A 12488-nucleotide genomic window follows, 5' to 3' on the forward strand; every position below is an offset into this window, starting at 1 on the left:
AAAACAAAGACACACAAACAACTATATTTTGGGGCTGTCAAAGTTAACGTGATAATAATGCATTAAAGATACTGGCATCATATGAAAAGGAATCCATTGGTACCGACCATCTCATACTATCATGTCGCGAAGGAGGTTAAATAACGCTTCCAAACTTGCGCTAAATTTTGGCAAGGAAAAACTGGCATGGCTATTTTTCAAAGGGGTCCCTTGACCTCTGACCTCAAGATATGTGAATGAAAATGGGTTCTATGTGTACCCACGAGTCTCCCCTTTACAGACATGCCCACTTTATGATAATCACATGCAGTTTGGGGCAAGTCATAGTCAAGTCAGCACACTGACACACTGACAGCTGTTGTTGCCTGTTGGGCTGCAGTTTGCCATGTTGTGATTTGAGTATATTTTTTATGCTAAATGCAGTACCTGTGAGGGTTTCTGGACAATATCTGTCATTGTTTTTTGTTGTTAATTGATTTCCAATAATAAATATATACATACATTTGAATAAAGCTGCATATTTGTCCACTCCCATGTTGATAAGAGTATTAAATACTTGAGAAATTTCCCTTGAAGGTACATTTTGAACAGATTAAAAAATGTGTGAATATTTTGCGATTAATCGCGATTAGCTATTTTAATCGATTGACAGATATATTATATTTATGTCTTTTTCCCTCTCCACAGACTTACTGCCTAACACAGAGTATCTGGTGAGCGTGGTGTGTGTGTATGAGGAGAGAGAGAGCTCACCCGTTGTCGGCACCCAGAAAACAGGTGAGTCCAACATGATCTAATTTAACAGCAATGGTAAATCAGTTCAGAAATAGGTATCAAAAAGCACAGATGCTGTAAATTTGAGTATTTAGGTGATCTTTTCAAAACATGTTTTGCCTTTTATGATTAAAGATTTTTTTGCTGCACCTTCATGCATCCTTCTCTGTATCTCCCAACCTTTTTCAGCTCTGGATTCACCAGTCGCCCTGCGTTTCTCTGAGATCTTCACCAACTCCTTCACCATCCACTGGCTCGCCCCTCAGAGCAAAATCACCGGCTACCGTATGCGTTACCAGATGGTCAGCGGCGGCAGGACCAAGGACGAGCGTCTGCCCCCATCCAGGAACCACTTCACTCTGACGGGACTCACTGCAGACACGGAGTACCTGGTCAACATCTTCGCAGTGAGCGGGACCCAGGAGAGCCTGCCGCTCAACGGGAAACAGAAGACAAGTATGAAATCCTGATTTCATACTTGATTTCCTTCAGTTACTCACAATGTTATCATGTTTATTTATCTTTTTGTTTCTGGCTCTTCACTCTCTCTCTCCAGTCTCTGATGCTCCCACTGACCTGGAAGTGCTGGACTCCTCCCCCACCAGCATCACCGTCCGCTGGGACGCCCCACCTGTCACCGTGCGCTACTACAGGATCACTCACGGAGAGTCCGGTGAGTTTGTTTTTTGTATTTCTTTTCTTTTTATAGTTCATACAGTGTTCACTTATTGTGGAAATGTTGTGTTTGGTCTGTTCATCAGTCTATTGAGTATTCAAATATTGGTTTCTCTAACATTTATCACATTATCGTTCTCTATCCAGGGGGTCACAGTAATCCTAAAGAGTTCACAGTGCCCGGCTCTCAGTCCACTGCCACAATCAATAACCTGAGGCCTGGTACTGACTACACTGTCACCGTCTACGCTGTGACTGGTAGAGGAGACAGCCCCGCCTCCAGCACTCCAATCTATGTCATGCACAAGACAGGTACACACACACCCAGAGATAAAACACAGTCACCAATTTTTTTGTGATTATCCTGCCCCCCTCATGTTTCCATTCCACTCACAGCTTTCTCCTCTTCATCTCTCCGTCCTCCTCTCCTAGGCGTCGACTCTCCCTCTGAGATGGAGGTGATGGACGTGAAGGACAACAGCGTCACAGTGAAGTGGAGCCCCGCCCAGGGCCCAATCAAGGGATACAGGGTGACCGGGGTCCCCAGAAATGGACAGGGACAGTCTTTCACCGAGGTGGTAGCTCCAGGTATGAAGTGTTTGTCAGTATTTTAAAGTTTGAATAGACTTAAACTTGTTCTGGCTTCTAATGTCTCTTTTTTCCTTGTTTTTGTATCCTTGTCCTTCTCTTTTCCAGACCAGACAGAGATTACTTTCTCAGGACTGATGCCCACAGTAGAGTACGTTTTGAGCGTATATGCTCTTGGACAAGATGGAGAGAGCTCTCCACTGGTGGTGAATGCTATAACAAGTAAGGGATTGCTTTCTGCAAAGATATTTGTGAAATATTGTTTGCCAAAATTGGAAAAACATCCTGTCCTCTTACTTCTCTAACCTTGCCACCCCTTCTCTCTGCTCCCATCACCTTTTTAGATGTAGACCGTCCCAAGGACCTGACCTTCTCAGACATCGACTCCACCTCGCTGCGGATCACCTGGGACAGTCCTGAGGGAATCGTCACATCTTACCGGGTCATGTATTCAAGTCCGGAGGAGGGTGAGAGAGAGCTGCGTCCTGCTCCCCGAGGAGATGCTGAGTCTACGACCATCTACGGTCTGCAACCCGGCACTGAATACACCGTGAAGGTCATCGCTCTGCACGACGACACAGCCAGCACGCCACTGGTTGGAACACAAGCTACAGGTACGGAAGGAAATGATTTTTAGTTGTTGAAAAATGTGATGCAGAGAAGAAAAAGTGAAAAATAAAGTTCAGAAACCAAACACAAAGTGAATTTTGGTCACATTGTATAAAAGTGTAAAATCCTTTATTCTGACTCGACCGTGTTCGATGAGCTCTGTTTCCCTCTAACCCTCTTTTTATTTCCTGTCCTCCTCCAGCCATCTCATCCCCCACCGACCTCCAGTTCTCCCAGGTCAGCCCTACCTCCTTCACTATGCGCTGGGCTGTGCCAGGTCAGGAGAACCGACTAAATGGCCTGACTGGCCTCACGGGCTACCGTGTGGTGGTGAACCCAAAGAACAAGAGCGGTCCTACCAAGGAGATCAACCTGGCTCCGGACGCCACACAGGCACACATCCCTGGACTCATGGTGAGTGTGGGTGTAGCATCCCTATAGCCGAATGACGGTCTAACTATCCAACTGATGGTTCGCAAACTTTATTTGCTCCAAAAACAATATACTGCGACCACATTGTGAACAAACCGTAAGGAGAAAACAAACAAAAACAAAAAGTGACCATTTTTATCTTTACACAAATGATAAGCTCTGATTGATGGCAGACTCATACCTGTGGGTACACATGCATACATATGCATGATTGCAGCTGCAGCCAGTATACTTGAACTCAGTCCTGTGGAGATTGTGCAACACTGTGAGAGACTGAAGTGTCTTTTTCTCCATCTCCCGTAGGTTGCAACTGCCTATGAAGTCCATGTTTATGCTTTGAAAAACTCCCTGACCAGCAGGCCAGTCCAAGGAGAGGTCACTACCCTGGAGAGTGAGTTTGTAACTCATAAATTGTGATATTATGAAAAAAATAATTCATTGTTTTGATTCATGAAAACAGACGGATAGTTCTTGTGTTGTGCAAAAAGACCATTCTTGTCCCTTACTTTCTCGGTCTTTCCTCGTCTACTTCAAGACATCAGCCCCCCTCGCCGCGTACGTATCTCCGATGTTAACGACTCCTCCATCACCCTGACCTGGCGCTCCAAGACAGAAACCATCTCTGGCTTCCTGGTTGAGGCCACTCCCACCACCTCCTCTACAGGCTACATACCCATTCAAAGGACCATTGGCGCCGACTCACGCTCATTCACTATTACAGGTACACAGATGTGAGAATGTGCAAGCATAGATGTAGTGTAAACCCACAGCTGTAAGAATAATGAGGAATTCAATCATATCAGATTGTTAATATTAAGCGCACACAATCCCTCACTGAGCTGTCACTGTGTCTTCACTTCAGGTCTGGAGCCAGGCACCAATTACAAGATCAACATCTATACACTGAAAGGGAACGGACGCAGCGCTCCTCTCACACTCACTGCCACCACAGGTAACCATTCAGCTCTATCCTACTGTCTTAGTGTCATTAGTTTGAGTGTTACATCTTTGCCGTGATGGCAAGAAATGTGTGTGTATATATATATATATATATATATATATATATATATATATATATATATATATATTTATTCTTCTGCTCTAAAAAAAAACAAACCAATAAATTAAAGGTACAGTGTGTAGGATTTGGCGGCATCTAGTGGTGTGGTTGCAAATTGCAACCAACTGAGCACCCCTCCTCCTTTTCAAGACTGCGGTAACGTGGAGAGCGATAAAGTGAACTGTGGTAACGCCGGTCGCCTCGCCCAGAGGCTATCCTTACCATAATAGCACTACTTTAGGAGCAACGGAAGTCAGACGGCGGTACCACGGTTTTGCACTCTGCGGCTCACGTCACCGCTGTTTCACAATATTTATATATATATCTATTTGTAACAGCAAAAACTTCATTAATGTGGATTCCAGTGTTCAATCAGGAAAATTAAGCTGATAGCAGCTTGATCTTACGACAACTTAATGAAGTGTGCTTCAAATTTTAGAATAAAAATATCACAAACCAGCATTATAATATTTTCAGATTCACTATAATTTGTGAATATAACATTTTTACCCTCTTTAGTTGTCAGTTTGTTTACCCTTACATAATGCTGAGTGGACAAACTTCATTACATATAATTCAGTATTTTGGTAATTTGCAGATGTTATTTTATGTTTCTTTATTAAGTGTCTAATGACATGTAGTTTTTACGAGTACTTACTTATTTGTCTGTCTCTTCCAGCCAAACCGTTGGTCGTCCCGCCCACCAACATCCGCTTTACCTCCCTGAACCCGAACAGCATCTCTTTCACCTGGGAGTCGTCACGCAGCCCAGGGGTTACCGGGTATTATGTCACCTATGAGGAGGCCGGGGGTTTGCCTCGAGAGGTCATCCCCAGACCACATGCAGGCCAGACCTACACCATCATCAATGGTGAGTGTGGAGCATGACATTTACTGTACACAGTAAACAAAATGGAACATACGTACATGCAAATACATTGATTAAAAAAATTTGGCAAATAACAAATGTTTGTAACTTTTTTGTGTATTCGTTAGGTCTGAAACCAGGAACGGAGTACGTCATTAAGATTGTGGCGCTGCAGAATGCTTTGAGAAGCACAGCTCTCGTGGGCAAAGCCAGGACACGTAAGTTCACCCACCATCCACCTGCTGGCATGAATGGCCCCTTGCAAACTTCAGATCTTTAACTTTTTTCTTTTATTAAAGTGAAGATTGCTCCCATGTTGAAAATATTCAAGACATTGTGACAATGTCAAAAGACTCCACTATCATTTTTGAGAAACAGGGCATTGACGGAAACTGTATCCCTATCATCCTTTCTTAGATTATGATATTCTGAAGTATTACATACAACTGGTGCTGCTGTGGAATAATAAAACTAGCAACTATTAAGTCTTCCCACAAAAGAGTTCATAAAACTATAAAATACAACATTATGGGCTGTTTTTATATTACCCACTTTCAGGAGTTGTGCCAAGAATTGCACTATTTAGGTGAGGTAATCTCGTGTCTCCACTCGAGGAGAGAGCTTGGTCTGATAATGCTGATTTGTTGTAATGAAGAAAATAACTTCTCTCTTCTTTAAACTTATTTTTAACTACATCAGACATTTAAGCCATAACAGAATGAATTGTTTCTGTTGGCAACAACATTGTCAAAGTCACAAGTAATAAGTAATCTTTCCCACATTTTAACAATTGCCATATGTTTCAGCGCTATGCTCTGCTGCCCTCTGCTGGCTGTCTAACTGCTGCTAATGTAGAATTACAGCATATAGCCCTTGACACAACCAACCAGGTCGCAACTATAGCCTGTACTGGGATCAAATACACACCTCATTATACATCAGTCTGTGTCTGGGCTTGTATGGATCCATCAGAAAGATTTTTACACTTTAAAATCATCACTATATTTTGGTTTTCCTGTTGAAAAAAATTTGATAACTGACTATTTCCCAGAGAACACAACCATCTTGTGTTTTCACCTGCTAGTGGATCAGTGCATTTGCTTTGCCTTACTTGCTTATAACAGCCATGTGTCTCTTGTCCAATCAGAGCCAGTTCCAGATCATCAGCTGTTGGTCCCCGAGCTGCCACAGCTTCCTGTTCCTCACCGACCCACCACTGACATCCTGGATGTCCCCGAGGCCTTCAATGACAAGATGTAAGAACCGGCATAATCATAATGAAATTATTAATTAAGCACAAACATGCAAGACCAAGAACACCTCATTTTTTTCCATTCATTTTCCCATTTGCATCTCCTGTTGTTATTCTCTCCTCATCGCTCTCTCTCTCTTTTTGTGTCCAGTTTTGACACCAACCAGGTTCACTTGGCTGGTACTAGTGGCCAGAACATACCGGGCCAGCAGGGCCAGCACATCTACACCGAGTACCAGAACCTGGGCCCTAACAACGGACTCCATGGCCCCTTCAGTGGACACAGAGAAGGCCAGAGACCGACTCTCAGAGAGCCTCTGATCTATATTCCGGTAGCAGGCCCTGATGGACACAGAGTACCCTTGGTCAAGGTGTGTGAGACTTAAGTTATCTGTTGTAAATCTTCTCCAGAAATATTGAACTTAAACAGAAGCTAAAAAGCAGGGTTACTATAACATTAGCTGTCAATCCTTTAATATTTAAAATAAAAGTGTATATATGCTAAATTTTTGTTGATTTTATGACCTCACATTATCTCTGTACTCTTATGTTTGATCCTGCAGGTGAGCGACGGTCCCCTGCCAGGTCTTGCATTTGGTTTCCCTGACAACGAAACAGAGTTGCCCCAAGAAGCACAGACAATCACAACCATCTCCTGGTCTGGTGTCCCTCACACTTCAGAGTATGAGGTGTCCTGTAATCCCATTACACACCTGGAGGAGGGAGGCTTTCAGGTATATACACACACACATAGTCACAGATACACACATATTTACTGCTGGAGAAGTAAAGACCTCTTATTAACTTTCTCTTCCTCCATATAGATGCGTCTTCCTGGCACCTCAAACAGTGCCACGCTGATTGGATTGACATCCGGAGCTTCCTATAACGTCGTAGTGGAGGCCATGAGGGGCGGGGCTAAAGAGAAGGTTTTGGAGGAAGTCGTAACCGTTGGCAACGCTGGTACAGTAGTCCACTCTGACCACTCTCACCACAATAAAGATTAATGCTTATTTTCAGGTGCATACTCCCCAAAAAAGCCCAGTTTGCTCTGATTGGTCAGCTGACCCACTGTTGTGATTGCTCAACCAAACTCTTCAGACTGTGCTCCGGCTCCGCTCTAACTAGCTTTGTTTAAGGCCGTATTAAACTAGCCGCTAGGCAGGTATTATGCTTAAGTGTTACTTGGTGACATCACCACGTTACGGAAAAAAAGGCAGGTTTAATATATTCTTTAATATGTTTAAAGTTTAATATGCATTCCTATGTAGCACATGTATACACAAAGATGTATTATTAGTTAATCGTATAAAATCTTATTATGAATAGTGACTGTATAGAGACACTATAATAAATGTTTTAACAATGATTTAATATGAACAATTTGATGACTATAACGTTTAAATCAAATGATAGAGCATAATGTGTGCATCATCTATCTTTGTGAAGGTAAACCACATCAGATGGCTCTGTTCTCAACACATTTCTTCCATCCCTTAGTTCCAGGTGACATCCCCATTACCGGCAACCGGGACGTGTGCTACGACACGTTCACGCAGACCTACCAGGAGGTGGGCTCCGAGTGGGAGCGCATGTCTGAGACGGGCTTCAAGCTGTGGTGCCGCTGCCTGGGGCTGGGCAGCGGACACTTTAGGTGTGATTCATCCAGTGAGTGAGCTTAATAACCCCATCCCAGCATGCTTTGCAAACAACACACCATGGAATTAGAAAACATAATAATTCTATGTGATTTACTCAAAGAGGAATTTATAAGAGGATCATAGACAAAACTGAAAAGACTTGTTGGAGTTATGTGGGACACGAAACAATGTTTTACGTCACGCACTTTATAAATTCCTGAGCTACAGTTCAAAAGCCATAGAATTGTTCTATGTGCAGCAACACGCAGTACTAAAGTGACGGCATGGGCAGCCTTAGCAACGGTAACTAGATCATTTATAGCAGACTGTTTAATTGAATATAGTGTGTTTGTGGTCTGCCCATGTTGGTTTCTCTGATCTGCCTCTTTAACCTGTGACAGAGACAGCTAAACTAACTGGCCAGCTTCAGTCTCAGTTATTTGTATTGTCCTAACATGTAGTTAACACGACAATACCAGAAACTGAGATCATCATCCATCACCCGCCTGTATGTCTATGTGTGCGTGTCTCCACTGGGACAATGTGTGTATTCAACTGGGAACCAGAAAAACTCACTCAGACTACTGTCTAATTTTTTGAAGGATGGGATCACATGTTGTTTGAAATACAAATGTATTTTTTGCAGATTGCGTTTTATGTTTGTTTTACAGATGTTGTTGAATTTGGCTGTGTGGAAAAATCAGTTTCTGTGAATCTTTATCTGCAATGTGAAAAGGAAAAATTTGACCTTTGGAATTGCTCTCCCCGTCTTTGCCATTTCCGATCCAACTTTCCTCCCTCTCCACGCCGTTCTCATGCGTTTCTCTTCTCCCTCCCTTTATACTCTCTTTCGCTCTCTGTCTCTTACGTCTCCTCCCTCCTTCAGAGTGGTGTCATGACAACAATAATAACTACCGCGTCGGAGAGAAGTGGGATCGCCAGGCTGAGAACGGTCACATGATGAGCTGCACCTGCCTGGGCAATGGCAAGGGAGAATTCAAATGTGAACCCCGTAAGTATAGACTGGCACACACACACACACACAGAACTAGGCCTATACTCACTGAGACGTCAGGCTTGTGATACAGGATGGTTCCTGTATATTTATTCTTTCAATTCTTTCTCACTTTGCCCATTCATGTCTGTTATGAAATTAATTGAGAACTGATCTTTGATATGAAACTCTCAACCTCCAGATGAGTCGACATGTTTCGACGATGGGAAAATGTACCATGTGGGAAACCAGTGGCAGAAGGAATACCTGGGCGCCATCTGTACCTGCACCTGCTATGGAGGACAACAGGTGTGTAACACAAACCTATTCAGTGCTGCCTTGTGGGTAATGTTGATGCGTACTACGATCAGAACCTGCATTATGGAGTCTTTGTGTTCAGACTGTGTGAGCATCAACCTCTCCCTCCTTCTCTTCAGGGCTGGCGTTGTGAGGACTGCAAGAGGCCGGTAGGACACACTGATGTGGACGCTGACCTCCTTCAACCTGTTCATTCAGATGTCTTCGACCGGTACAGAGAAAACGCTCTACGCAAACTGGTCAGTGTCTCACTATAAGTTTTACTATTAATATTCTGCTATTATTAGCCCTACCCACTATGAAAGCATTAAGTGTTCAATTCAGCATAGATTTGGTGATCTGTAATTTCTCATTGATGTAGAGGATGTTGCTGTGAATCCAGTCAAAACTAATAAATCACAACATCTCTTCTCTCTTTTTGCCCTTCCCTCCTCTGCTCTCCAGAACATCCAGTGTCCGATTGAGTGTTTGAGGCCGGAGCTGCTCGCAGACATTCACACCCCATCAGATTAGAGAGGAGGAGGAGGAGTATTAGTAAAGGAGGATGAAGAAGTGAGACCCCTTACAGCGTCGCTACCACTTCAAGAAGGAAGCCTCCTCCTGTTTTCCCTAAAAGAAGACATTTCCATCAGATCTGTGCCTTTTTAAAGGTTCCCTCACCAAATTTAAGTGCCTTAACGAGACTTTTCTACACCAACCTCTGTGCCTTTTCAAACATCTGTCCAACCTTTCATGTTTCTTCTTCAGTAGAAAGAAGGAATTCTTCATCCGAGGAGTTTTTGACATCAATCTGTTAGAGCACAAATCCTGCTGCTTTATCACCTCAATCCTGCCTATAGTATTGACACACGCACACACACACACACACACACACACCAGATGCAGTATTGTTGTGTATTTTTTACTGTTGCTTCGGGACTTTTTTTGAAAACATTCCATGACGATTATCTTCCTTTGACCACGTCGAAACACACCACTTCAAATGCGTCTGATTTTTTATAATTATGTTCCCTGATAATAACTGTTGTTACATTTTGAGTCTCACTGTGACTAATGTTTATTCAGACAATATTTAGGTAATGGTACAATGCATTTTCTTGGTCCTTAGACATTTCCAAATCAGCCAAGGAATTTCCAAAGTCATGCAGTATTTACTTTGTTGGCCGAAACAACTTTTACAGTCGTCTCAGCTTGACTTAGACAAACCTGACCATCGCAGTCAGATTTAAATTAAATTGATTAGACAGTTTTTATTATCTTGGATAATCAGCATTCTTTGATTATTGTTGTAAAAGACGTACAATACTGTCAGCGTCCTGCTATTTTGATGAGCAGATCAACGGGTCACTAAGAGTTCTCTTTTAAATTACAAGAAATTCAAAACAACAAACTTTCCTTAAAAAGATAAGCACTGTTACTTTTGAGTTGGTATTAAAAAACGTTGCCTTGCTATTATTACAGGATAGGCTCTAGAAGTCACCATGTAGATGTGATTCTGTGATCTGTAATGTGGGTATTTTAAAAGATACATAAGGTATAGTGCCTATGAAATGTATAAAGCAAAAGCTGACTGACCAAAAGTGAAACTGTTATTTCGAAAAAAAAAAAAATGTTGGCCTTTTGGAAAATTCACCATTATTTCCAAGTGAAATGCATTTTAATTACATAAATGTTTTGTATTTTTTTGTTTATTTTTTTTAATTCATTTCTTTTATTTATCCCTTTTATTCAGGCATTTTGTTCAATGCTTTTTTGGGGTGTACACTTTATTTTTTGATTAACTTGTTTTTATATTGTTGGTGCCAAAATCTGAACTACTGTGGACTGAATATTTTTAATAAACGGACAAAATCCAAGCCGAATGTTGTCTTTATTTGGTTGTTTGACAGAAAGAAAATATAAATCAATAACCTTCTCTCAAAAGGACATTGTTTATGGTCTTGTCATGGACAATAACAAAGATGACTTTCTGGGGAATAACATTCTCATGGGGATTCTTAATTCCGTGATGTCATGTATGACGTCACAGGGGATGTCAGCAGTACTACACTGCCAATTAAACATCAATTCACAGATAGTCTGCGCTAAATTAAAGTCAAATGAATTGATAAAGTTGTTGCATTCAGTTTGTTGCATCAGGTTTCATTGACATGCCGTGCTCCGTACTGCCTCTGTTGTAAATACTGTGTGTAGTCTGGCTGATTACATGATGCATTTAAGTGAGAACTGCTTGTAGTAATCCTGATGACGTCACAGAGTTGATTAGTACTTGAGTAAATGTACTTAGTTACATTCCACCACCAGTTGAGAGAGAGATAGAGAGAGAGAGAGAGAGAAAGAGAGAAAGAAAAACAACCTAAAACCCCCCCAAAAAAGACCCATATGCCGGATTAACATCTGCAGGGTAGCTGCTGCAGCAGCTCACCCTGACAGCTTTTCCCTGAGTGGCTCCTGTGAGCTCAAGCTTGAAGCTTAAGACTCATTATCAGAACCACTGAGAGGCGACTACAATGGAAACCACTGTAGGGATATCTCAGGTGAGACTAGCACTTGCCTGGCATACACAAGCGGGTGATTTGAATGACAGAAAGGGTCCTATAAGTAAACTTTTTTGGGAGGCCCGTGACGTCACATAGGACATCACACATGACACGGAACATAAGCCCCGTCCAATAACTTGTACTGCTGACATCCCCTGTGACGTCATACATGACATCACGGAATTAAGAATCCCCATGTCACATTCTCGTTCTGGAATACAGTACTATATCAACTTCACTAAACCACAGTGGAGGTAATCCTGTGTAATGCAGATTTTACAGTATAGTCAAGACCTTTTAATGTAACATTTAAATATATTCTGAAGGCCTATCTGTAAATTATAACATTTGATTGTAAATTGATCAGTATTTACATCCAAATTGAGTATGAAAAACAATTTACAAAATGTACAATAACAGATCTCCCACCTGGAGGATGCGGAAGTTTAAAACACAAATAACCGAACAGTATAGTATTATTACATAAACTGGGAAACAAAAGTTCGGAAACTTGTGTTTGGTGGATTATTTCTCTGTTGTTACAATGCTTATTGGCATTGTATTTTACATCGTTGGAAAGCTTGTTTATTTACCTTCACAATGATGTCCAACTTGTAAGGATCATGCATTTGTGGGATGAGCAGCACAGCTGATTATGTGGGTAGTGCCCAAGAAAAATTTGCCACATATTATTACATATATGTACCATAGGGGAGCAATATTAAACATGAAAAAAAG

The 12488-nt window shown here is 41.9% G+C and overlaps 1 protein-coding gene across 3 annotated transcripts in view; it reads left to right on the plus strand.

Moving 5' to 3' along the window:
- Positions 1-11066, plus strand: part of fn1a (fibronectin 1a) — a 34810-nt gene extending 23744 nt beyond the window's left edge. For 2 of the 3 annotated variants that reach the window (XM_037789251.1, XM_037789249.1), the window contains exons 28-49: positions 688-777; positions 964-1230; positions 1331-1447; positions 1597-1761; positions 1882-2037; positions 2146-2259; positions 2382-2651; positions 2849-3060; positions 3382-3469; positions 3614-3799; positions 3941-4030; positions 4818-5009; positions 5135-5224; positions 6154-6262; positions 6410-6629; positions 6822-6992; positions 7083-7221; positions 7759-7926; positions 8785-8910; positions 9095-9201; positions 9330-9449; positions 9655-11066. In XM_037789251.1, coding sequence (XP_037645179.1) covers positions 688-777; positions 964-1230; positions 1331-1447; positions 1597-1761; positions 1882-2037; positions 2146-2259; positions 2382-2651; positions 2849-3060; positions 3382-3469; positions 3614-3799; positions 3941-4030; positions 4818-5009; positions 5135-5224; positions 6154-6262; positions 6410-6629; positions 6822-6992; positions 7083-7221; positions 7759-7926; positions 8785-8910; positions 9095-9201; positions 9330-9449; positions 9655-9723 — 3266 coding nt within the window. In that variant the 3' untranslated portion in view covers positions 9724-11066. Of the gene's footprint in view, positions 1-687; positions 778-963; positions 1231-1330; positions 1448-1596; positions 1762-1881; positions 2038-2145; positions 2260-2381; positions 2652-2848; positions 3061-3381; positions 3470-3613; positions 3800-3940; positions 4031-4817; positions 5010-5134; positions 5225-6153; positions 6263-6409; positions 6630-6821; positions 6993-7082; positions 7222-7758; positions 7927-8784; positions 8911-9094; positions 9202-9329; positions 9450-9654 lie in introns of those variants that run through there. The other variant, XM_037789252.1, reaches the window with a different exon arrangement.
- The last annotated feature ends 1422 nt before the right edge of the window (positions 11067-12488 follow it).

This window comes from Sebastes umbrosus, chromosome 13 (genome assembly GCF_015220745.1).
Source record: "Sebastes umbrosus isolate fSebUmb1 chromosome 13, fSebUmb1.pri, whole genome shotgun sequence".
NCBI lineage: Eukaryota > Metazoa > Chordata > Actinopteri > Perciformes > Sebastidae > Sebastes > Sebastes umbrosus.